Below are 23,102 nucleotides of genomic sequence, written 5' to 3' on the forward strand. Positions count from 1 at the left end.
CTCGGGAAGACAGCATCCCTAGAGGAGGGCACAGCAAGGGCAAAGGCCCTGAGGTAGCGTGTGTCCCAGCTAACGCCATAAGGCCGAGACGCCTTGCACAGTGAGTGGAGGGAAGGGGCAGGAGGCGAAGTTAGAGAGGTGGTGGGGGAGGGCAGCCTTAGCGCTGTGGGCGACGGGAGGGAAAGAGGAGGTTATGCTTGGGTGACAGCGAGCCATTGATTTCGTCAGAAGGGCGCGGTGTTTGTCTTAGATTTTGTCCCCCGTCTTCCCATCTGTGAGCTTCTCCGGGGCCAGAGTCTCCCGTCTGTCTTTGCAACACCAGCGTCTGCCGTGGGACTCTGTCTGACTTGCCCAGCAGATGCGAGCAGGTGACTTGGTTGGTGTAGTTAACAAACTGAACTTGAAATTCCTTCTTTTAGGAGGGGCCCCCTTCCTTCCAAACAGGAATGAGTATCCCTAGTGTTGCCTGTTAGCCTTCAGGGACCCTGGTCACCTTCTTCCTTATGCCCTCACAGCGCCCACGAACACTTTATCTGTCATTGAAATCAAAAAGACCAAAACCACCCTCCACGAGCTGGGCGTGTTGTTTGACTACTGGAGCGTCTGCCCTCTGCCCTCCCCACCTGCTCTGGATCCCGGGGCTGACCGCATGCACCACTCAGCCGCATCCTCCTCTTTTGGGTTCTGTTTGGGTCCAGCCTGGCAGTGATTGGAGGAAGGGAGGGGAGTGGGGCCAGAGGGTACATTCCCCAGGCTCCCACTGGACCAGAGAGGGCTGCTTGTCCACTGGCGTGCTGGGGCTAGCTGTTATTCTGGAGCTAGCTCGTGTGCTGGGGCTAGCTTGAGTGACCCAAAGGTACACATGCTTTGCCAGCTCCCCATTCACCCACTCAGTGATGTCACATTGGTGGCCAGCAATCAGTTGTGGTGGAAAGATTTATACCAGAGAACTCGGCAATGCTGCCCATCAGGGTTTTTAGTTTTCCTTCTGAGAACTGGTTGTGAAACATTTACCCAAGGTCTCAGCTCAGGTCAGGGGGCTCGCTCCATGGAGCTTTCCCTCCAGTTCTGATAACTCGCTTGGCCCACCTCTCTTGGTCCAGGGCATCAAGGACATCCTGCAGTGACCAGTCCTGACACACTGGCCATCATCCGTGGCTTTCCATAAACCCTCCCTGCACCCTTGTGAGTCATCTCTTTGCTGAACGGCATGGATTCCTCATTTTGAGTATATCATCAGCTTCCTTCCTGGACCCAGTTTCGGAAGAGACCCCTGAGATTGTTTTGAGTTTTAAGGAACCCCAAAGCAGGCTGCGTGTTCACACTTGGCTCGCCCAGGTTCTGGCGGGCGAACATTACTGTATCTCTTGTCGACCATCATCCTTTGCTGTGTTGACCTCAAAGACCTTCTGGGCAGAAGTTGCATTGGGAGGCTGGGTTCGGACAATGTTCAGGTGTCTCAGTCATCTTCCATCTGAATTCTACCACTCGCTCCCACCCCAGCATTTGTAGGCTTTCCCAACACCCAAGGTTAGCTCAGGTCAGGTTGTAACAAACCTCTGTTCTCAGGTTGAACAAGGAGTCTGTGTGGCTTCCTTTTTATACCAAATCATTCATTGCTACAAGCTAATAATTTGTGTTGGAGTAATCCATACAGCAGCAAAGAATGCTACAGTTAATCATTATATCCAGATCAGTGACAATTAAAATTAATTGGGTATGTCCATAAACGTTTCATATCGAGAATGGTTCCATTAGCTCTTTTCCAGTGAGTGTCTGTCTGCTTTGGACGACAAAAACACTGCTTATTGCCAGGTGTCCAGAGTTCATGTTCCGGCATGCGCACAGCCATCATTGTGAACAACAGACACTTATATGGTGGCTATACATCAAGCATACCGTTGTGCATGCTATGAAAAATGCAGATGTGAAGATGCCTTCCACCCTGGGAGGTCAGTGTAAGACATGGCCGTGGACAGAAGCAGGCACCGCTTAAGGCATAAGATGGGATGTTTGCATGACGGTTGCAAAGAGTGAGTGTCCAAGTAGGGTGGCTGTTTAATTTATATACACCGTGTAATCCCTCAGAGGATTTGGAAAGGCTGACAAAATGCATAGAACAGTAAAAGGAAAAACAACAATAACAACAGACTGAGCCAGAGTCCAGGAAAATCACAGAAAGGGAGTGGGGAAACCTGGAAGCCTAAATGTAAATAGGGCTAAATGTAACAGAGCGAAATGCATGAACATGGCACTAGGTGTTGCTAATGGAAGCTCGCACATTCAGCACCAAGTTTCCCAGCAGCCAAAGCAAAAAGGATGGTTACTAACCACAAGATGCTTGGTGCCCTGAGGAGGATGAGGGGCAGATTACATGAAAAAGTCTTTGTCAACAAGGCTGCGTGTTTACAGGCTTAAAAAAGAAAAGCATTTCTCAAAGTGTGATTCCTTGTTGTACCCACATCACGGTCTCCTGGCATTACTTGTTCAAAATGCAGATTCTTGAGCCCATCACAGACCTAGTGAGTCAGGCAGAGGGTTTTCTTTTGAGGGGGCAGGGAGTTGATTAAAAGCGTTGAATTGTTACGGAATGGGTGGAATTTCTGCAGGAGGCTGTGAACAGCTCTTGAGACCAAGGGTGGAGAGGGCAGGGGAAAAGCAGTGAAGTAGACCTCCCATCTGGGGAAGAAAACATCATTTCCAGAAGGATGGTGCAGGGACGAGAGTGGACGGGAGAGTTGAAGACACAGCAGTTAGCACCATGAAGGCCCTGCCGGACACCGTATGTTTACTTGTTGTGAAAGCAGGGGGCGCCCTCAGGAATCAGGAGGAGGAGAGTTGGGATTTGGAAAGGTCCGTCCGGCAAAAGTACGGAAAGTAGGGCCCAAAGCCCCAGGACATGGAGGCAGTGCTAGAGTCCATGCGGGTGTTGGGGAGCATGACAGCAGAGGCAGCAACGGTGAGGATGTGTGGAAAGAGGGAGCTGTGTTTCAGCCCAGGGCCTGTGGACCTGGGCTCAAGTGTGGGGGGTGCAGCACATCGCATAGTCAAGAAAGTTCAGTGGGAGTTGACCGTAAGGTTTGGCCACAAAATGGGCTTGGGGTCCATTGACGGTCCAGGGTAGCTGGGAGAAGATCACTTTTGGGAAGTGATAGAAATGCAGGCTGAGTTATAGTAATAACCACAGGATCTTAACACTAATACCACTTTGTATGTATTCGACGTGTGTGGTGTGGTGGGCGTTGCACTGAGTGCTTTGCTTGGAAGGTCTCAGCAGCCCATCACTACGGTATTGTGGTATGTTTTGCAACACTTGCTTTATGGAGGAGGACACAGCAATGTAGAGAAGTGATTTGTCCAAAGTCACCTACCAACGTGGTAGAGTGGAGATTTGAACCCCGGCAGTTTGACCACAAAAGCCTGGGTTTCTGACCAGTATGTGGACCCACCATGTGGAGTTGGTGTAGGAAGGGTCCTCTGGTGGCCAGGTCCATAGGAATTTGGAAATAACAATAATAACTAATATTTATAAGAATGGTCTTTGGAGACGCCCAGGTGGCTCAGTTGGTTGGTTTCGGCTCACGTCATGGTCTCATGGTTCGTGGGATTGAGTCAGTTGCACTACAACATGGAGCTTGCTTGGGATTCTCTCTCTTCCTCTCTCTCTGCCCCCCCCCCACACACACACACTGTCTCTCTCTCTCTCCCTCTCTCTCTCTCACTCAAAAAATAATAATAAAAAAGAATGGTCTTGGCTCACATGTTGTGTTAAGCCCTTTGGGTGTATTTTCTTAGTCACGCAATAGCAGTGCTCTCTAAGGAGGAAGTAATATTTAACCTCATCTACAGCTGAGAAAACCAGTTTAGAGGGGCTGATTGGTGCAGGCTACAGCCGAGAATTGCACACATGTAGCTCGATGTCCGAAGCTGCCTCCTCCCCCACTGCCTGTGATGCAGCTCAGGAGAGAAGCTAAGAATGGAGAAGAGTCAGCATCATGAGCGGAGTCGAAAGCAACCAGGGAGGGAAGGCACACCCACAACACAGAGGGGATCACACAACAAGGCCAAAGAAGCTTTGGACCCTTGACTGGATCTGGGCTGTGGGACTCACCCGCCAGCTGACCTTGGGGAGGTTGAACTGGGAATTCACTCCTACATGGAGCCTCAATGTTCTCATTTGTGAATGAGGGACAATCGTTTTGAATTCTCCGTTTTATCCACATTGGAGAAGACAGAATGGGCAGTCAGCTGCTGCATAGGAACTCTTCTGCGGATACTAGGCTACTGGTTTTATGTTCAGTGCTACACCACGCTGCTTCCTGCTGCTCAACAATGACTCTCTCTTTTCTTTCATGTTTATTTATTTTTAAGAGAGAGAGAGAGAGAGAGAGAGAGAGAGAGAGCGTGAGCAGGGGTGGGGCAGAGAGAGGGAGACACAGAATCCGAAGTAGGCTCCAGGCTCTGAGCTGTCAGCACTGAGCCCAGCGAGGGGCTGGAACTCATGAGCCCTGAGATCATGACCTGAGCCGAAGCCTGAGCCACCCAGGCGCCCCTAAACAATGACTCTTAAAGGGAGGTGATGTCTTAAACCAAGTGATATGCATCAGTGGCTGGGCATGCACGTGTGCACATACAGACGTGCACAGGTGTGTGCACCTTTCCACACGTGCCCATGTACGAGGGTGTGTATTTTGAGGGAGGGGAAGGCAGCCAACTGCCAATGATTAATTGAATGGTTAGAGAAGCCAGTGACTTTATCCTGAAGCATCTTGGAATTCAAGATTTATTGAGACATAAACCCATAGCCAGGCTCAACCCTGGCCCGGGATTCCGCTCCTAGTTCCAAAGGAATTGCAGCAAGTTTAAAACTGGGGCTTACAGTGAGTTTTTCTCGCCAGCACGCTCGGGAGGAGGTTAGGCGGGTTTCCTTTGCCAGTCCCACTTCCGAGGAACGGGCGGCAGGAGGCTCAGCTGCCTGGGTTGTGTGTATGAAGCAAGGTTTGTGATTATGCAAAACAAAGCTAGCAGAGGAAGTTATTCATAGCACTTGGATCCAGCAAAATGTTAACTTTTAAATGCTTTTTTTTTCCCCAACACATTTTAAAACCCTGGGGACCTAAAGATAAATTCCATCCATATGTCTGTGCCTGAGTTCTGCTTAACCAGGAACGTGTTTCCAAAGATGCCTTTGGGTAAGAGATTTCCATCCCTGAAGGATGAGGACATTTTGCAAAGAAACAAAAACCAACAGGAGAGGGGGTGGAGAAGAGCTTTATTTATTCCTCAGGACACATGAATACTTTCTATGTGGCAGGCTCTATTCCTAGAGCTGGGGATCCAGAATGAATTGAGACTACTCTCTCCCTTAATGATGACTGATTGCTGTGGACACTGTGGCGGGGCGGAGGGGGGTGGGATTTAGCCACAGGCCAGATGGGGATTGTCAGTGAACACCGTGAGCCTGATCCAAGTGAAGTTTGCAAATGCCAGGCCTGCATTGCCGGGTCCAGGGATTTTTTTTTAACAGAAGCTGGAAACTTGCAATAGAAATGTGAGGTTGCCTGATTTTTGAATGTTTGCAATTTGTAAGGTGCAACTTGCAGCTTGGCGAGGACTAGACAGAAACAATTTGGGTCCCGGGCTTCCTGGTTATGAACCGGAAACAATTACAATAGGAAGCATTGAATGCCAAGATAGAAATTAGATACCAGGGTTTTGTGGGTTACAGGGTAGAAGGGCTCCGTCCAGCCTGGGTGTGGGGAGGAACTCATGCCCTGCCCCAAGTGTGCAGTGCTCACCTAGGTTTCCCCGCTGAGCAGCGGCAGTGGAAGGAGCTGGTGTTGAGCAGGCATCCTTCCTGAAGGTGGGATGGTGTTGGAAGTGGGAAAAGAGGAGCAGAGGGTACCATCTTTTAGATGTAGGTGAGAAGCCAGCAGCTAGAACAAATAGATTCCTTTGATAGTTGAGGAAAATAGGAAAGTGAAGAATGAAAGCAGCTGTGGATAGGACAGGAAATGCCAACGTGTCTCAAAGTGTAAATGGTTGAATGAAATGGACCTCAAGCCAAAAGTGAAAGATCTGGGGGCGGCCAGGTGGGTCAGTCAGTTAAGTATCTGACTCTGGTCTTTGGCTCCATGAGTTCGAGCCCCACATCTGTCAGTGCGGAGCCTGCTTGGGATCCTCTCTGTCTCTCTCTCGAATAAGCTTAAGAAAAAAAATAAAGATCTGCTTTCTTATGAAGCTGAGCCCTCTTGGGGGATGACCCCCACTTTCCTGGATGTCAGCATCCCCTGCTTACACATGGACAGCAGAGAGTGCCCGAGGGCAGAGATGATGTCACCTCCAGCATTTTCCCATCGCTAGCCAAAGGGGGCTTCTTCCGGGCAAGTTCACAGCCCCCTTTCCCAGAGCGGGTGCTACAGAACACTTCCCTCCTGCTGAAAAGGATTCCAGATCAAATCTGTTTGGGAAGTGAGGTGCTCAAAAGGCCTGCGCTATAGAAAACTTGCCTAACGTTTTTTTTTTTTTTTTTTTTTTTTTTTGCAAATTGGCTTTTTCCCCCATTTGACTCCATAAATCCCTTCCTTCTGATTTCCTCATAATGCTCACAGATCTCCCCTCCAACCAGAGTTCTATGGACTCTGCATGGGAATTCTGCTTTATGAATAAATGACATTAACGTTGCAGTGAGGTTCTTTTCCTAAACTTTGGGAATTAGGCCAGCTACGTTTTTTATCTGGGCCAGGTATGACTGCTAAATCCCTTCCACTTTGTTTCTCTTGCAGGCGGAAGAGGCACTAAGTGAAGTCGATTTTCAGCTCAAGGTGGATCTCCACTTTACAGACAGTGAACAGCAGTGAGTGTCCCTGAAGTCTCCAAATCCTGGTTTCCTTCCTCCAACCCTTCCTTGTCCCTGGGGCACCTCCTGGCCTTGAACCTCAGAACATTTCCCAGATGCCTGGCTCCCAGCAGTGGGGCTGGGAGCGTCTGCACGGTCACTGTAGACTGCGTGCCTTTCAGGCAGATAGCTCAAGTGCTGGGTGCACAGACAACTCCTGACTGCTTGCCTTTAGTATCTGGCACCTTCTCATACCTGACACCTCCATTCGTTTCCGGTGCGGTATTAATTAGGTCTTCAGATTGATGACCCTATGAGGCTGCAATCCTCAAGGCTCCTTCTGAATCAGAGGAGAGCCTGCCTGGATCCCACGTCTTTGTCCCAAATATCTGCTCCTGTGCTTCAACTCTCTGAAAATTGAAAACCCATTGACTTGTGACGTGCCAATTCAACAGGCAGGAGACATCGCTCCTCCTTCCTATAACTGCTTCCTCTCAGCCTCATCCATGGCATCCCCCTCCTGCTACTCTGGGCAGGCTGTCAGCTGTAGATTCCGTCAGGTCATAAATAAATGGTCCCTGTTTCAGGTATCAGGAAGGCCACTCGAGGGTATTACCAAAACTCTAACCTCTCATCCAGTTTATGACCTCTTCACTGCCCCCCTCCCCTGCCTGCTTCTGCCACCCCCCCAGCTTCAGGCTTGTTGAGGTCAGGAAACTCCCAGGGCAGGAGCAGGGCGGTGGGAGGCCTCCTCTTTGTTCCTGCCTTCTTCCCTGCAGGGGCGTGTGGGTCTCACAAGGTCACGCTCAGTCAGGAGTTAAGGGATTACAGAGGAGCAGAGGTCATATAGGACAGGTTCAATTGCAGGCAAGGCTCAGTAGAGTTTGAATCACTGCGCCCTTTGCTCTTGGGGTATCCCTATGCATTCTTTGGGGATAATCCCACTAATTAGGCAAGGTTGCTCACTCCCCCACTGTAGTTCTTTGATGTAGATGCCTCCTGTGCCTGGGCCATTCACTCCTTGCTGGAAGCTCTTTTGGCATATTCTTCTTGAAAAAACCCGTATCTGGTCCTTGGGAAATGAACAAAGGCACTTTAATCCCTCAGGGGTGGGGAACCCTCTCCCCCTGCAATCCTGCTCACTCTTCCTTTGGCCAATCCGGCCACCCTCAGCCTGTCCCCTGAGGACATATGCAAGATGATTCAGGTACCAAGACCTATGTTCCCCCAATTGTAGGGGACACAGGGCAAACACACTTGAAGATCCCTCTCACTAGGCTTACAGTTATGGGGCAGACACTCCTTTTCCCTCTGTTCTGTTAGCAGAATCGCAGAGAATTATCCTTACCACTCTTCACAAGCTAATCTGCACTTCTGGTCTCTACAACCTTTTCAGCAGAAGCATCACATCCTCCTATGGAAAATAGAAAACCAGGTGGCCAATGGTCTAATGCTGTCAGAACGACCTCCCAATCCCTTCAGAGTTCAGATGCCCTTTTGGAACTTTCTCCCCCTTCTCAAGGACCGTCCCATCCCTGAGATGTGTCTGGTTATTACAGAGTTTCCATAATGTGAGGAGTTGGGTCACATGGGGTCCTCTGAGATGTCAGTGACCTGATGTGTCTGCGCATTGAGAATGGACATCTGCTGATGTGCAGATGGTCATGTGTAATGTTTGGGTTGTCAGAGGTATCTGTCCATGGTCCTGCCATGGTGTCTGGGCTCAATATCACAGATTCCTCATTCTTGTCTGGCCCCCAAGGCCCTCAGGCCACTTGCTTCCCTCATCACTGCTTCTTACCTCTTTGTGAGTTGGTGGACGCTTGGGAAACCTTATTTTCCTCAGGATTTGTTCTTCCAGCACCATATTGAGCTTAGAGCCCCTGCAAGAAGTTGGCTTTCCTCCTAACCTGTAAACTCAGAAGTTAAGCCTCTGCCTCTATTCCCATATGCCCCCTCAACCATCTGCGATTCCGATCATCCGCCCGTTTCTTTAACCCACCCTGCCTTATCTTCCTGTACCTGCTTCCTCAAAGACATTCATCCATTACTCCATGGTAGACATTTCCAAGCAGTCAGAGAACCCTGCAAATGATTCCATACTCGGCCTAGAAGTCATTCTCCATCCTGCCTGCCTGGCAGTCTGAATGATAAGTCATGGCAGACCCAGGAGATGAGACCAATTTGCCATCAAGATGGGAGTTCATGGAGATGGGACCAAAGTGTAGGACATTCAGCAGCCCAGGCTCTGTGCTCAGCCGCCACGAGATGCTGGTCGAATCCCTGAATTGTTCCTACATCTCAACAGCCTCATTTATAAAATGGACATTATTATAGAACCCACGTCTCACAAGTCTGTTATGAAGATTAAGAGAGACAGTATCTCAAATGTGTGGTCTGCCGAATCAATGTCTTCTTCCTCTCTGTGGCTTCCTAGATGCCTGTGGGGCCGGGCTTCCACGTGTCACTTCCTGTCTGTAATACAGAGCACTTAATAACAATCAGAGCAGGGGGTTTTCATGGAGTACAAGATTAGCTAAGGGGAACAGGAAGCCAGGCACTGGGGAAGAATTTAAAATGCCATATTTTTTCATTTTCCTAAATTAGGTTTAAGGATGATGCAGTGTCTGTAGCACATCCTGGGGATATGCATTAGGCTTTGAAACATGACCCAGGCAGATGGCTTCTTTAGAACCATGTAGGCCCAAGTGGAGACCAAATAGGGAAGCATGGCATCGAATATCAGGGATTTGGAAGGGCCAAAGTCAAGATCACCCTGCTCCAGTCGGCCCTCTCACACTTGCACTTGCTACTTTGCAAAGGCCCACGAGCACATGCCTGCATAGGGATGGGAAGCTCACTCCTTCCCATCAGATCCCCTTCTGTCCCTAGACAGTTCTGCCTATGAGGAAATTCTTCTTTATTTAAGGAACAAGTCCTTTTTGTGTGCCTTTCTTCGGTTGCCCTTGATTTTAATCCTTGCAACCACTTAGGAAAATTCTCAGTCTGGATGACCCTTTAAGATCAGATAAACAAGACTCTTCAATAAAGTCATCTCTTCATCTCCAATTAAATATCAGGATTCTTTCTCTGTGTTTTGTGTTTGATCTTTTTTTGGTTCCTTTATAGGAACTCAGTGCTCAGGGTGACCTCCATCGTTTCTAAATTGAGACCCCCACAAACTGAGTTTTATCTCCATTGATTGGTTCTATCCATTATTGAACACAAAGCAGCTATCACCTCCTTTAATCTGAGTTCTTTACTCCTATTGATGTGGCTTAAATTCTTTTAACATTTTTGACACCTTTGCTCCCCTGACGTGTGCTTCACCTCCTCTTGTTCTAGCCTAAGAATATGTCTGTGATTCCCACAAGCTTGTGTCTGAATGGATTCCAAGTGACAAAGTCCAGTAGCACAGAAGGGACTGTGTGGTCAGATGAATGTGGGTCTAGCATTTCAGTTTTGTCTCGTGACTTGGAACAAATCACTTAACCCATGCTGGCTTTGATTCCTTATCTGAAAATGGAATAATACTAGTAAAGACCTCATATGACGGTCATAAGGATTAAGGGGAAAAGCAGTGGATTCCGTTCATTGTAAGGCCTCAGTAAATTATTGTCAGAATTAAAGTGAATGTAAATGCTAATGGCTTTCTGAGACTCGGGAGGTACCCCCTTTTCCCCATCCCCATCAGGTTTCTGCCTGGTAAGAGAGGAGGCTGTTGTTTGTGGTCTGTTTATGGAGTCACCCTGGGCTGCAATGATTTACTTGCCAATTTGCACACAAGCCAAGTGACAGGATTCCAGGGGGATTCCAGCCCATTGAGCTGGGTCTTGGGAGTCCGCTCCCTTCCCTTCCTCTCCCGGTGTCTCATTTCCATCTATGGAGGAAGGAGAAGTTTGTCCTCCAAATACTCTCTGAGCTCTGGGCTCTACCCATGGAAGATGCCCCATCCATGCTTCCCAAGTGCTCTGCTTCAGAGAGACTTAGAGAGCCGGAGTGATTGGCTTCCAGAACTTGAGGTTAGCATTGGAAGAGTTTTATTTAGAGAAGAATCAGCCCCCCTTTTTTTTTTTTATAACCAACGGCTCTGTTGGGCCTTGCCTACCAGCCAGTTCATCTCTTAGGAATCAGACACACCCCAGTGACAGAATGCTAGAGCAAAGGTGCAGGAATCCTTCTCGAAACTCGTCAGACTGTTCAGCCATTATGCTTTGGGACTCATTTATTCCTTTGGTCAGCCACTTCTTCTTTTCCATAAGCAAACATTTGGCCAACGTCTACAGTTTGCCAGATACAATGCGAGGTATTGAGACAGAAGGACGAATTAGTTGAATTTCCTGGCCATAAGAGGTAGGACTCTGGCAGAAAACCCAGACTCACGAGGCAGTGCTGTGCTGGATGTTGGTGGAGGGAGACGAGCAGAGTGGGTGGGAGGGAGGCCCAGGGCTTCAGGGTTGACGTGAGCCCTGAAAAGGGGTCTGAGCGTCTTTCCGTCACTGGCCTGACAGGAGGGGGTGCTTGGTGTCAGTGGCAGCAAAGCATGAGCCCCGGGGCTGCTGAGAAGTAACCGTGTGATGCCTCCTGAGTTCTCTTCCTTCTCGGAGCCTCAGGGATTTCAAACCAGACAGGGTGATTGTAGGGGACGGATCAGATGATGCGTGCGTGGTGGCTGGCCCGGGGCGGGGCCATCACGCAGACCTGCCTGGGTGACAGCAGGGATAGCTTGCCATCACTCACCTGGGCTCACTCGCTTGCCTTCCAGGCTGAGAGACGTGGCGGGGGCACCCCTGATTAGCAGCCGCACGCTCGGCCTGCACTTCCACCCCCGGAGAGGCCTGCACCACCAGGTCCCCGTCATGTTCGACTATTTCCACCTGTCGGTGATCTCGGTGACCATCCACGCGGCCCTGGTGGCTCTGCAGCAGCCCCTGATCAGGTATGAAATTACGCACATGAACGCGGAGGCGTGGGGTCCTGCCCTGGATTTCTCGTTATACTCCTTCCACGGCGCAGCTGAGGGGTGCCGGGCTGGCTGGGATTGATGGGCGCAGACCAGAGGTGCTTCTCCCAGGAGGAGGGTCTAGGCTCTGGGCCTCGGGGGCAGGGGAGAGGTGGGCGGTGGGTGGCGTGGAGAGGGCATCAGGAGTCCAGGGTGCATGGGCAGGGAGCCAAGGGGCTGAATCTGCCAACAACGGATTAGACCTGGCAAGACTAGATTCTGGGTACTGCACCTAGCTTTGCCTTTTCTAACCGTGCCTTATCTGAGAAGTCACCACGTGTCCCTGAGATGCACAGTCTTCCTCTCTAAACCAGGAGCACTCGTGTCCCGTGCACAGATCTTAGTGGCTCTCAAACAAGGGTAGTGGCTAGGTGCGGGACAGGGACTCTGTTTTCTGCGCCCCTCCCCAGGTTGCCATGTGTTCAAATGCAAGGCCACCCATATGGCCCTGTGTTCACCCTGTCAGTGAAGCCCTGTGATGCACCGAGGCTTAATACATCCTCAAGAGGGGGCTACAGAGCTGGCAACGGTGAGCATGTTCCTCGTGTGCCTGGCATGGCCTGCTTTGTGCACCAGGTCACTTCCTAACCTTGCCCGTGCACGTGGGCATGAGGTGGTCATGCGTGCAAAGGGACAGTCAGGGATAGAATCTTGCAATGTGGAGTCTCGGGAAGGAACTAACGTTCCAGTGACCCTTTTAAGGAGAACTTCTCACTGCTGGTGGTTAATATGCATGAGACTCCAGTCCCCACTGATGGTTGGGTAAGAGCTTGGCTCCGATCACCTGCTGGGGTCAGCGACTAGGAAAGGAGCCGGGATCCTGGCTGGCTGACGGGGCCCGCAGATGCTGTTCCTGGAGGCCTTTACCCAGTCCCCGTGCCCCTCAGCCGAGCCCCACCCCAGGCTCTGCTTGCTGTGGGGGCTAATTCAGACACTGATCTGAATGGTGGACAGGATGGATATATGTCCAATCAACCATAATCCCCAAACTGAGAAGTGTCATCCAGAGATAAAGACTAAGTGGGCTAAGGAGCATGGTGAGAAGTTTCTGAAAGAAAGGGTGCATTGCATACTCTGGGCCTTGAGCAGTGTAGGGTTTTGACGTAGGGAGAGCCCTTGGGGAGTTAGCTCAGAGACCATGAAAGGAGCCAAGGGCACTGAGGGTGGAGGGGGCTGGCATCATGGGCTGTGCGTGTGCCGTGCCTGGCCTCTAGCACTCCGCTGGCAATGTGGACATTCTCCTGCCCATCTAGGGTCGAGCTCCTCCAAACTGGGCCCTGAAAAAGGAGACACCCCTATAAGGAAGACCATGGGAATATTCATTGTTCTTTTTCAATTGCTATATCGAGGGCCTGCTGTGCCCCAGGACCAGTGTTAGGGTATGCACAGTATATCTCACAGGGGCAGCTAAGGAGATGTTGCGATAGACTTCCTTGTCTGCATTTATGGTGTTATTATACGCCAAGTGCTGCTCAGAGTTTGGCAGAAAATATTAACAGCAATCATAGGTATAATCAAAGGAAGGCATTTTGGGAATTTTGAATTTGGGAAATTGCAGGAAAAATAGAATCCAGAAAGGGGGGGCGGGCATGAGGATCCTGCAGAGATATTCCCTGGCTGTGTGCTCGCTCTGAGGCTTGGCAAAAAGTGGCCTTGATGCAGACTTAAGGACACAGTCTGCCGTCAGTGACACGGGGCTGATGGCGGGAGGTGGTGTCATATGAGTGGCTGGCTGTCACCTACTGGAAGTGAGGTGATAGCCACGCCCTCCCCCCACCCCGGCCCCCGCCCCGGGCCCCCCAGCCCTGGGCCTAGGGTAGGAAAGAGGAGTGCCCTGCAGGTGGTTCTGGGGCCTGAGACTGAGCTGTTGTGCCTCAGCTGGAGTCAGGCCCGTCCTGTTGTCTGCAGCCACCAGGTAATTCCTGGGGGTCCTCGGAGTGATGTGTAACCGCTCTAGACATCTGTTTCAACATTGAAGTAAGAAGGAAGGAGAAGGAAGGGAGGGAGGGAGGGAGGGAGGGAACTTACGAAATGGGCGGTGATATTAATCCAGCAGAGATGAACAGAGTGCAGTGAGATGAAGTTCATCGTCTATGCTGCACATGGTGACCATGTGCTTGCTTAGTGGTGGGTGGCCTAAGCTTGACCCATTTCTGGAAAGGCCAAGCCAGGAAGCTCTGGGATGAACAGATCAGATCTGGGACCTTAAGAGGCTTAGAGTTTGGCAGGGCAGAAACATACGTAAGTAACTCTAGTTCAGCAAGCGAACCATCCTGGGAGTGGGAATGTGATGGAGGGTGGGGTTGAACTGTTGGCTTTGGGGTCAGAGGATCTATTCTGAGCCCCCTGCTGAGTGAGCGCGTTAGCTCCAGCACATGACTTAAGCTCTCCGAGTTTCTGTTGCAGTTTGTGCGGGAAGGTTATTAGAAGGAGTAAATGAGATAGCACACATAAACCCTTGGCCATGCATTCCGTTGATTAATATTTATGCAGCGCCCGCCATGTGCACATCTCGGGGTCTGATCTCAGCCTCATGTCTAGCACAGTGAGAAATAAATTGGGAAGGATAAAGGTCTCATTTAGCAGTGTAACTAATGACACATTGAGGAATTGAAAAGCCATTGATTGTTTAAGAAGGGGGCATTGAAGGACATGAGCAGAAGAATCACCCAGTAAGACCTGTGTTTTGTAAAGATCCCTCCTGCGTCCAGAGTCGGCTGGGCTGGAAGCGATATCAGGGTGGAGACGAGAGCCAGGGTCCAGCTAGGAGCTAAGTGTCCATGTTGCCCAAGATGGCTGCGAAAAGCCATCTTCCTGCCGCCGGGAGCCCTGATACTCTCTAACGAGGATTTGGGACCTGGAAGCTCCTCGTAGAAAACTTAACCTTCTGATGGAAACAGCTCCTTGCAAATCGAATGGAGTGCACAGAGATATTCAGCGTCAGAGCCTGGCTTCTCCAGGGATGGCAGTTAAAATAGAACTGTCTTTTGTTCTCGGGGTTTTATTAGGAAGGATTTCTATTAGTTACCTCACAGTGGCTGGGAACAAAGGCAACCCTTTAAAATGATGGGAAACACCTGTCAAATGGGGCAAGTTCTGGTTTTTCCAGAAAAGTGAGTTTCCCAGCATTCCTCAAGTCCAATCAGGAAGGAGCAGGTGAGAAATTAAAATTTAACCTCAAAAGACCTTCCGCCTTTCCTGAAACACCCTCAAGAAGAGACTCCAGTGTTTCAGCCTTAAATGGGGCAGGTGGATTCCACTGGGGGGATTCAGATCCTCTGGAAGAGTCAGTCAAGGCCACAGTTCAGGAAAATAGCTAGTGATTCCAGTTACTAACTTGCAGTCTGCCCCCGAATATGCCGTGAGCATCGCTGCTCATGCACATGTTCTCTGTTTTCCTGCAATGTTCCTTTGATCCAGTTGTAGCCAAAATGTACCCTTGCTTTAAATTGCAGTTCTGGCTCAGTCGGTTAAGCGTCCGACTTCGGCTCAGGTCATGACCTCATGGTTCATGAGTTCGAGCCCCGCGTCAGGCTCTGTGCTGACAGCTCGGAGCCTGGAACCCGTTTCGGATTCTGTGTCTCCCTCTCTCTCTGCCCCTCCTCTGCTCACACTCTGTCTCTGTTTCTCTGTCTCTCTCAAAAATAAATAAAGGTCAAAAAATTAAAAAAAAAATCGCAGTAAACAAATCAGAGTAATGACTATATTCTATTCGATTAGGTGTGTGTTATTAGCAGCGGTGGCTACATAAAGATAATAATGATCGTGTAAGGTTTTATTGTATTTGTGGTGTCATCGACATCAGCTGGAGCCTTTATCGAATGACTGCTGTTTGTCTGACGCTGCACTTGAAGCCACGATGGGCCAGTCTCACAGAATCCTCAGAGGCCCCAGTGAAGGTGCTGGTGTCAGCTTGCCCGGCATAAAAGCTGTCCCCTCCCCAGGTCATGGAGCTTATGGGCACTGTCACCGGACTCCCAGTCTGGACAGACCAGCCTGGATGGTGGCCCCTGACCCCTGGGCCATGCTCTACCGGTGACCCCTCGACTATCCCTCCTCCCCCCTGGTTTGCTTTATAAACTGCTGTTCTGAGTTCTCCTTCGTGGTATCCCGTCTACCTCCCTCTCTAGACAAAATGTCTTTACAGAGAGGGGGCTGGGCCTCCATCGTCTTGCCACCTGCCACCTGACTCACTGCCAGGCCTGTGGCGCTCACCGGATACATGTTTGAATACATGAATTAAAAGTATCATATTAACTTTATTTCCCATCAGGGCGTTAGGCAGGGATGTGGGTCGCTTGGACTGGATCCTTCCAGGGAGATTCCTTGAGCACCTGTGATGCTCACGCTCTTCTACAGGACAAATGGAGGCTCAAGGAGGGGAAGGGTTGAAGGAGCTCACCCCAGACTGTGCCCCGAAGAGAGCAGACACAGGACTCAGACACTAGCGGGTGGAGCCCCCGTTCTTCTGTCCCTCTGGTCCTGGGGCCTTGGAGCTGTGCCTCGGTGTCTTTCGGCAGGTGCACAGTTGGCCTTTCCGGGCATGTTCGTGTTCACAGAGCAGGCTGTGTGCCATCTTCGCTTCCCAGGATCTCGTGCCGGGTGCACCCCTTGTCAGGCCGGCATCCTGAGGGGCAAACTGCTCCTTCTAAGTGGCTTATCTCGCCGTGTCCCACTGACAGCCCGGAGGGGCAGAGCCAACAGCACCATCGCTTTCTTCACACTGTTTCTCCCTCTTCAATCCCCCGCCTTTCAGTTTTACCCGTCCGGGAAGAGGGTCCTGGCTTGGTAAAGGCAGCCCAGACGCGGGACCGGAGCAGTCCAGCCTCTCTCTGGAGAACCTGGTCTTCGGAGCTGGGTACTGCAAGCCGACTTCCTCGGAGGTAAGGTCCACACGGGACGTGGCCCCGGGGCCAGATGCAGCTTCGCAGGGGTGCGTGTGGGCCCCTTCCTCTCACCCGTCCGTCCGTTCCTTCCTTTCTGTGAAACATATTCCTCATGCCGGACCCTGGGGTGGACACTGTAGGGTCCTCTTCTGGGCGGTCCCTTGCGAGGGCACGCGGTGAGCGGCTTCCCCCGGACGACATGGTAACCTGGACAGCCCGTCGGCCATGAGCCCCTGTCAACGCCCTCCTCCGTCTCCCACTTGCTCACTTCTCTGAGCCTCAGTTTCCCCCCTTGAAGAGTGGACTCACAAAGATTCAGTAATCTTCTGGGGTTGTGTGTGGAGCCATCGGTGCAATGAGTGTGAAGGTCCTAGTCCAGTGCTGGTATTCAGTAGGCGCTCAATAAATATGCACATCCTGACCGTTCCCTTCTTCCTTCTTCCCAGTCAACTCCCGTCATTACCTCTCTGTGAGGCGCAGGGCTTTGGCCACACTCAGGGTCGCTGTGCCCGGACTTCTCCTGAGCCAACACGTCATTACGTTTGTTAGGGACTTGCTCAGAAATAACCAGCCTGCATTAGAGACGGATGGAGGGAGGGGCAGATGATAGTATTTCCAACTAGTGGTGACATATTTATGTAGACACAATATATATAAAGAGATCTGTTGAAAAGAATTGGCTCACATGATGATGGAGGCTGAGGCATCCCCATGACCCATCCCTGCAAGCCGAGGACCCGGGAGAGAGCCGGTGGGGGGCTCCGGTCTGAGCTCAAGTGGGCAGGCAGGAGAACGCGGGTGTCCCAGCTGAAAGGCAGGCAGGGAAAGGACTTCTCTCACTGTCCCCTTTTGTTCTGCATTTTCTTAGCCGGTCAGCTGATGCCGCCCGCCTCGGGAGGGCGATCGGCATGAACTCAGTCCGCTGACTCAAGTCAGTCTCCTCCAGAAACCCTCACAGAGACAGCCGGGATAAAGTTTCACATGGTGTCTGGGCACCCGGTCGCCCGTCGGGTTGACCCAGTGAGCTGTCACACAGTCCACAGTAGAAGCGTGGAAGTCTGCCTACCCAGACACGAAAGAGGCACCCCCTTGTCCCATGCAGCCCTGCCCCCTCCTCACATATCCGGCTCTGCTGGCTCTCCTGTGACATCACCTCTCCCTGCCTGTGGCCCAGCCAGGAGGCTTGGCCGCAAAGGTGGCTGAGCCATGCGTGTCTCCATCTGGTGCCAGCCGCAGTGTCTCGTGTTCTCACGATGCAAGGAGCTGAGGAGAGAGCTTCTGAGACCCTCCTGAGGGGCAGGGGACCCAGACCCGGGGCAGGGTTCTGTGCCCAGGAACGAGCAGCCTTTAAAGCCAGATAGAACTTCCTCGGAGGTGGGCTCCAAACACTTGTAGATGCCACCGAGCCTCGAGGCACCAGTGTCCTCAGTGTTCACACTGGACCCAGCAGATAGTAGCAAGGGGGTGGGAGTTCGGGACTTCCTGCTCCCTCTGCGTATCCCCAAGGCCAGGCACTGACCCTCCATCGTTAGTGGGTGCTGTGTGTGTCCCGTGGATCAGCCCCAGCCCCCTGCTGCAGGCCCAGCCCCACTCCAGACTCCTGATGGGTAGACCGAGGCCTTTGTTGTGACCACGTCACAGGGCCAGGGCCGCTTCCCCCTCAGCCGACTTCTCACTCGCCCGCATGTGCCTCCCCAGAGGATCTACCTGAAAATCTCCAGCTCAGACCATTTCCCAGGTAATGTGGCGTAGGACGTTAGGGAATGTCAGAGATCGGTTCAAAACATTTTTGACACATGTTCCAAGACAAGGGCCTTTTCTAGGTCCACGGGATCACGTGGGGATGATTATGCTTCAGCATCTCCTCTTATGCACATCCTCTGATGCCTCATTCAGATGCCACCACCTGTGAGAAGCACTCTCTGATTTCCTAGGAAGAAGTTCTCTCTCCCAAATGTTCCCTCCGTGGTTGGCTCTAGGCATCTCTGTCTCTCCTCCGCCTGATTCTGAGCGGCTGCGGATAGAGGCCAACTCACTCAGCAGCACATCCCTGGGCCCAGCACCGTGTGGGGCTGCCCCTGGAGACTGTTCAGAACCCGGGACCTGGGACGGGCTGGGGCAGGGGACACGGACTCTGCCGCATCCGAGAAGCCGAGCATGACCCAGCCAGATCTCTGCCTTTGACACGGTGTGACATGGGGGAGAGAAGATTATGGTGTCAGGCACCTGCCACGCTCCCCAATGCCATGTGACTTGAGGGCGTTCATTCACCCTTGCAAACTCAGGTTCTCAACTTGAGAAAGGGATAATACCTGCTTTTAGAGAGGATTTCAGGAGTTAATATGTATAAAGACTACAAAAATAGACTCATAGCAGGAACATGATACAGTATAGTTTTTTCTTCCCCTTTCTGTTTCTCTTCTTGGCTATTTTTGGGGATGTGTGTCAAAGAAGACATCCCTGTCTTGTACAAGAGTCAGATAAAATAGCTTATTTGTGGGTACTCAGCAGTGAACTTGCTCATGGAGCTTAGCTCAATGGGTTATTTTCGGGACCTGATTCTTTCCCTGTGTATTTTCCATTTGGGTCCCATCCAATTATGCGGGCTCGGTGCTGCGCACCCACCCTGTGCCTTCCCACCAGGCAAGGGCTGCTGAGCAGAGAGCAAAATCCACTCCCCCTGCCTCCCCTAGGAATGGTGCATCCAAATCCCCAGGAAGCCCAGTGCATTAGCAAATAACATGGGGATCCACACAGATTGCAGCATCAGCTGAAAGGATTAGAGACCAGGTGTTGCCTTCAAAATAAGCCTTTCTGTGCAGAGACGTTTGCAGAAGCTAGAGCGTCATAGCAGAATGAGTTGACCGCATGAAACATCATGGGTCTCTTTCCCAACAGCCGGGCCCCTCCCTCCCTCCCTCCCTCCCTGTGTGCATCCCGGCTCTTTCCTCTTTCCCAGCTCCAGGTGGCTGGGGCTTCAGATTAGAGTTGGAGCTCCCGTCCCCTCCCCATCAAGAGCCGGCAAGCTCTGCCCGAGGGGAATTATTTTGCCTCTCTGATTTGCGGCTTATCTGTCAAAAAGGGACACTAATGCCTGCCTTGCAGGGTTGCTGAGAAGATTAAATGAAATAAGCATGTAAGAGCCTGGAGCATAAAGCCCAGCACAAAATGCTCAGTAAAACCCTCTGTTGGATTATTTTTCTTTTAGTTTATCCACATAATTAAATCGAACGTTCCTCCAAGAGCCCCAGTGTGGTCTTGTGGGTAGGACATTGAACGAAGGGTCTTAGGTGTGGTTTTGTTCTTGGCTTTGGCACTAACCTGCTGTGTGACCTTGAGTCAGATCATTGCCCTCTCTGGGTCTCAGTTTCCTCGTGTGTAAAAGAGGATTGGACAAGATGATGCTGGAGGCCCCCTTTAGTCCTTTCTCTGCTATTTTCCCTGTGATATCCCTGTCACTGCCTGGTGCAGTTGGGGACGTTTGACACATACTTGACTTATTAGTCCAGATTCTCCAGAGAAACGGAACCAGTAGGATGTGTGTATGTGTACACACACACACACACACACACACACACGCATGCACAGATCGATGCTAAGGGAGTGTTTCATGCTTTTCTGGAGGCTGTCAAATCTGAAATCTGCAGGTTAGTTCAGCAGTCTGGAGACACGATAGGAGTTGCAGTTTGAGCCCAAAGGCAGTCTGCTGACCAAATGACCAAATCCTTTCTTCTTGGTGGCAGGGGGTGGTCAGTCTTTCTTTTAAGACCGTCAACTGATGAGGTGAGGCCCACCCACACCATGGAGGAAAATCTGCTTTGCTCGGGGTCTAATGACTTAAATGCGCACCTCATCTAAAACATAACCTTCACAGAAACACCTAGGATAATGCTTGGCTGAGGAGCTGGGTCCTGTGGCCTGGCAAGATTGGCACGTAAGATCTGCGGTCACGGTTAATAAAGTGCTCAGGATCAGGAATCCAATTCTCGAAACCAGGATACTCCCTTTCTCCTGCCAGGGATGCCGCGCACTCCCAGCGTCGCTGAGATCAGTGGTGGTGTTCCACTGCCTGGGGAGAGGATGGCAGCCTGGTGGATGAGCACAGGCCGTAGGGTGTCCTGGTCCTCAGAGCTCAGCCTCCGTGGGCAGGAGCATCGGTACATCGCGTGCTCATCCATCCACATGCTTAGTCTCGACTAGGTGCCGCCCCCCCTGGTGTGCCGCAGGGGCCCAAATAGATGCACCTTGACCTCTCCCTCGGTGGGTTGTGGGATCTAGTGCATGAGGCAAAGCAGTAATCGAAGCTTTAAAAATTCCGCAATAGCGTGTAAAGTATGATGCCGATCATTTCGCATTGAGTTTTTGAACACCTGTTCCGTGAAGCCGTGGACGCCCAAGGGCTCCATCAGTTTCACCAGCCACCGTGTGGGATTTCCTTTTGCAGGTGAAGAGGCCGAGACACAGGTTTAGTTCTGTGTCTACAGTCATAGGACTGGGCAGCCTCTTGCCACGGCCCCACCCGGTCAGTCTGCTGCTTCGCAGGGCTGGGCGTGGTCTTTCTGTGTCCACGGCATGTGCCTGATACAGCGCGTGTGCTCAAGAGACCTTTGTTGAACGAGCACCTGTCGGAAACCGTGGAATCCGAGGACATCTGAATGCAAGAGGACAAAAGCCCTTGCGAGTAGACGTTAGGCATTTAACTTTCCAACAGATGCGTTCCACCCGATGCTTTGAGCCTCCCTGGCCCCTGGCTCACCTGTGGAAATCACAGAAGCCGTGCTGGGGAGGGGGGGACTCGTGCTCTGCCGGAGCAGATGAACGCGTCTGAGACGAATGTGTTGGCCACCAAAGTGAAATCCCTCCATGCTCATGTGACGTAGAACATACTTTCCAGACCCAGGAGTGTGTCATTGAGAGAATATTCCAGACTGTGGCTCTGGGGCCACTTTCCTGCCAAGTCAGGTGGCAGAGGGTTGTAAACCAGCATCTTCCTGGAAAGGAGTGATGCTCCCAAAGCACACGTATACAAAGTGCTGAGCTTTACAAAGCCTTACACGCCGAGCCTTGTGGCATGACAGCCCCTCGCTGGAGGCAGGCATATGTCTGCAAGGGCTGGGTGGGGTGGAAACCGAGGCACAGGGCTGATCCCCAGGCAAAAGTCTCCCACCTCCTATATCTGCCCTTCTTCCTACTCTTCTGCTTCCACTTTTGTTGGGCGCTTTGTACTTCACCCTTGCTTTAAATTCACCCTTGTTACTGTAAACATCCTCATATCCCTTTCGCGAGCATCCGGAGTCCCACGACTAAGGCACAGACGTCCATTATTGCTGTTAATGCGCCATCATATTGCCTCTCGACTGCGATGCGTCTCCATGAGCAGAGATGCTGCCGTCAGTCTATTCACTCATCAGATATTTATCAAGCACCTACCATGTCTCAGAGACCAGGCAAGGGGTTGGGGACACCACGCTAATGGGAATGTCAGCCTCAGCCCCCACCTGGTGGGGCATCTTCCTTTCTGTAGCCCCCCGGCACCCATTCGAGGTGCTGGTCACTGCACGTGCTCAGTTAGTGTTGGATGTAGGTGAGGTAAGCTGGTGCACCGTGAGGTTCTTGGTTACATATGAGGGGTGACCACAGCCGACGTAGCCCTCAGACACAGTAGGTCCAGTACCCAGGACCCAGGGCCCACAATACTTTGGGGGCCAATGGAATGTTTTAATGTCTTGTAAAATCAAAACATATATATGCATACACACACATATGCATCTACCTGTATCTACATATGTGCATGTATATATGTAATTATGTCATTCCAATCCTGAAAATAAAATTTTAAATATATTTTCTATTTTCTAACAGATGAAAAGTCCCAGGCCCCAGCAAAGGCATAATCTGGCTCTGGGGACAATTACTATTAGCTTAGCTTTCATTTTTACTTCCTGATTACAGACACAAGAAAGCACAGCCCGGTAAACCCAGATGTTCTCCCCGAGGTAGACAGGTGCACACTTAGCACTGAGCTTTCTGTTTAGCCCCGTGCTTTGTCAAAGCTCATCACACCAGTGTGATGCCCGCCTGGGGAGTGGGTTGTACAAGCATTTGTGTGGGGATGAGCACAGACAACTTTGCAGTCCGTGGGCGCCATGCTCTAAGGTTAACTACCTGGAGACGAATCCGATGTCATCAGGAAAACACAATCGTTCTCGAAAGAAAAACAGGTTTCATAGTTTTAAAAATTGTGTTCAATGATGTCTGCTATTTTCAGAATTAAGATGCCAAGCACTGTTGTACTCGCCCTCTGTGCTAAAATTAAATAGTTTATAACGTTGCAAAACAAACAGTAAATTGCTATCTGGTGCACAGCCGTGATGGG

General features: G+C 51.1%; 1 protein-coding gene across 4 annotated transcripts in view; it reads left to right on the plus strand.

Moving 5' to 3' along the window:
- Positions 1–23,102, plus strand: part of FAM135B (family with sequence similarity 135 member B) — a 281,119-nt gene that overhangs the window by 185,456 nt on the left and 72,561 nt on the right. For all 4 annotated transcript variants that reach the window (XM_045453577.1, XM_045453575.1, XM_045453573.1 and 1 more), the window contains exons 5-7: positions 6,786–6,856; positions 11,604–11,777; positions 16,597–16,723. In XM_045453577.1, the coding sequence (XP_045309533.1) occupies positions 6,786–6,856; positions 11,604–11,777; positions 16,597–16,723 (372 nt within the window). The remainder of the gene's footprint in view (positions 1–6,785; positions 6,857–11,603; positions 11,778–16,596; positions 16,724–23,102) is intronic.

This window comes from Leopardus geoffroyi, chromosome C3 (assembly GCF_018350155.1).
Source record: "Leopardus geoffroyi isolate Oge1 chromosome C3, O.geoffroyi_Oge1_pat1.0, whole genome shotgun sequence".
Taxonomy (NCBI): domain Eukaryota; kingdom Metazoa; phylum Chordata; class Mammalia; order Carnivora; family Felidae; genus Leopardus; species Leopardus geoffroyi.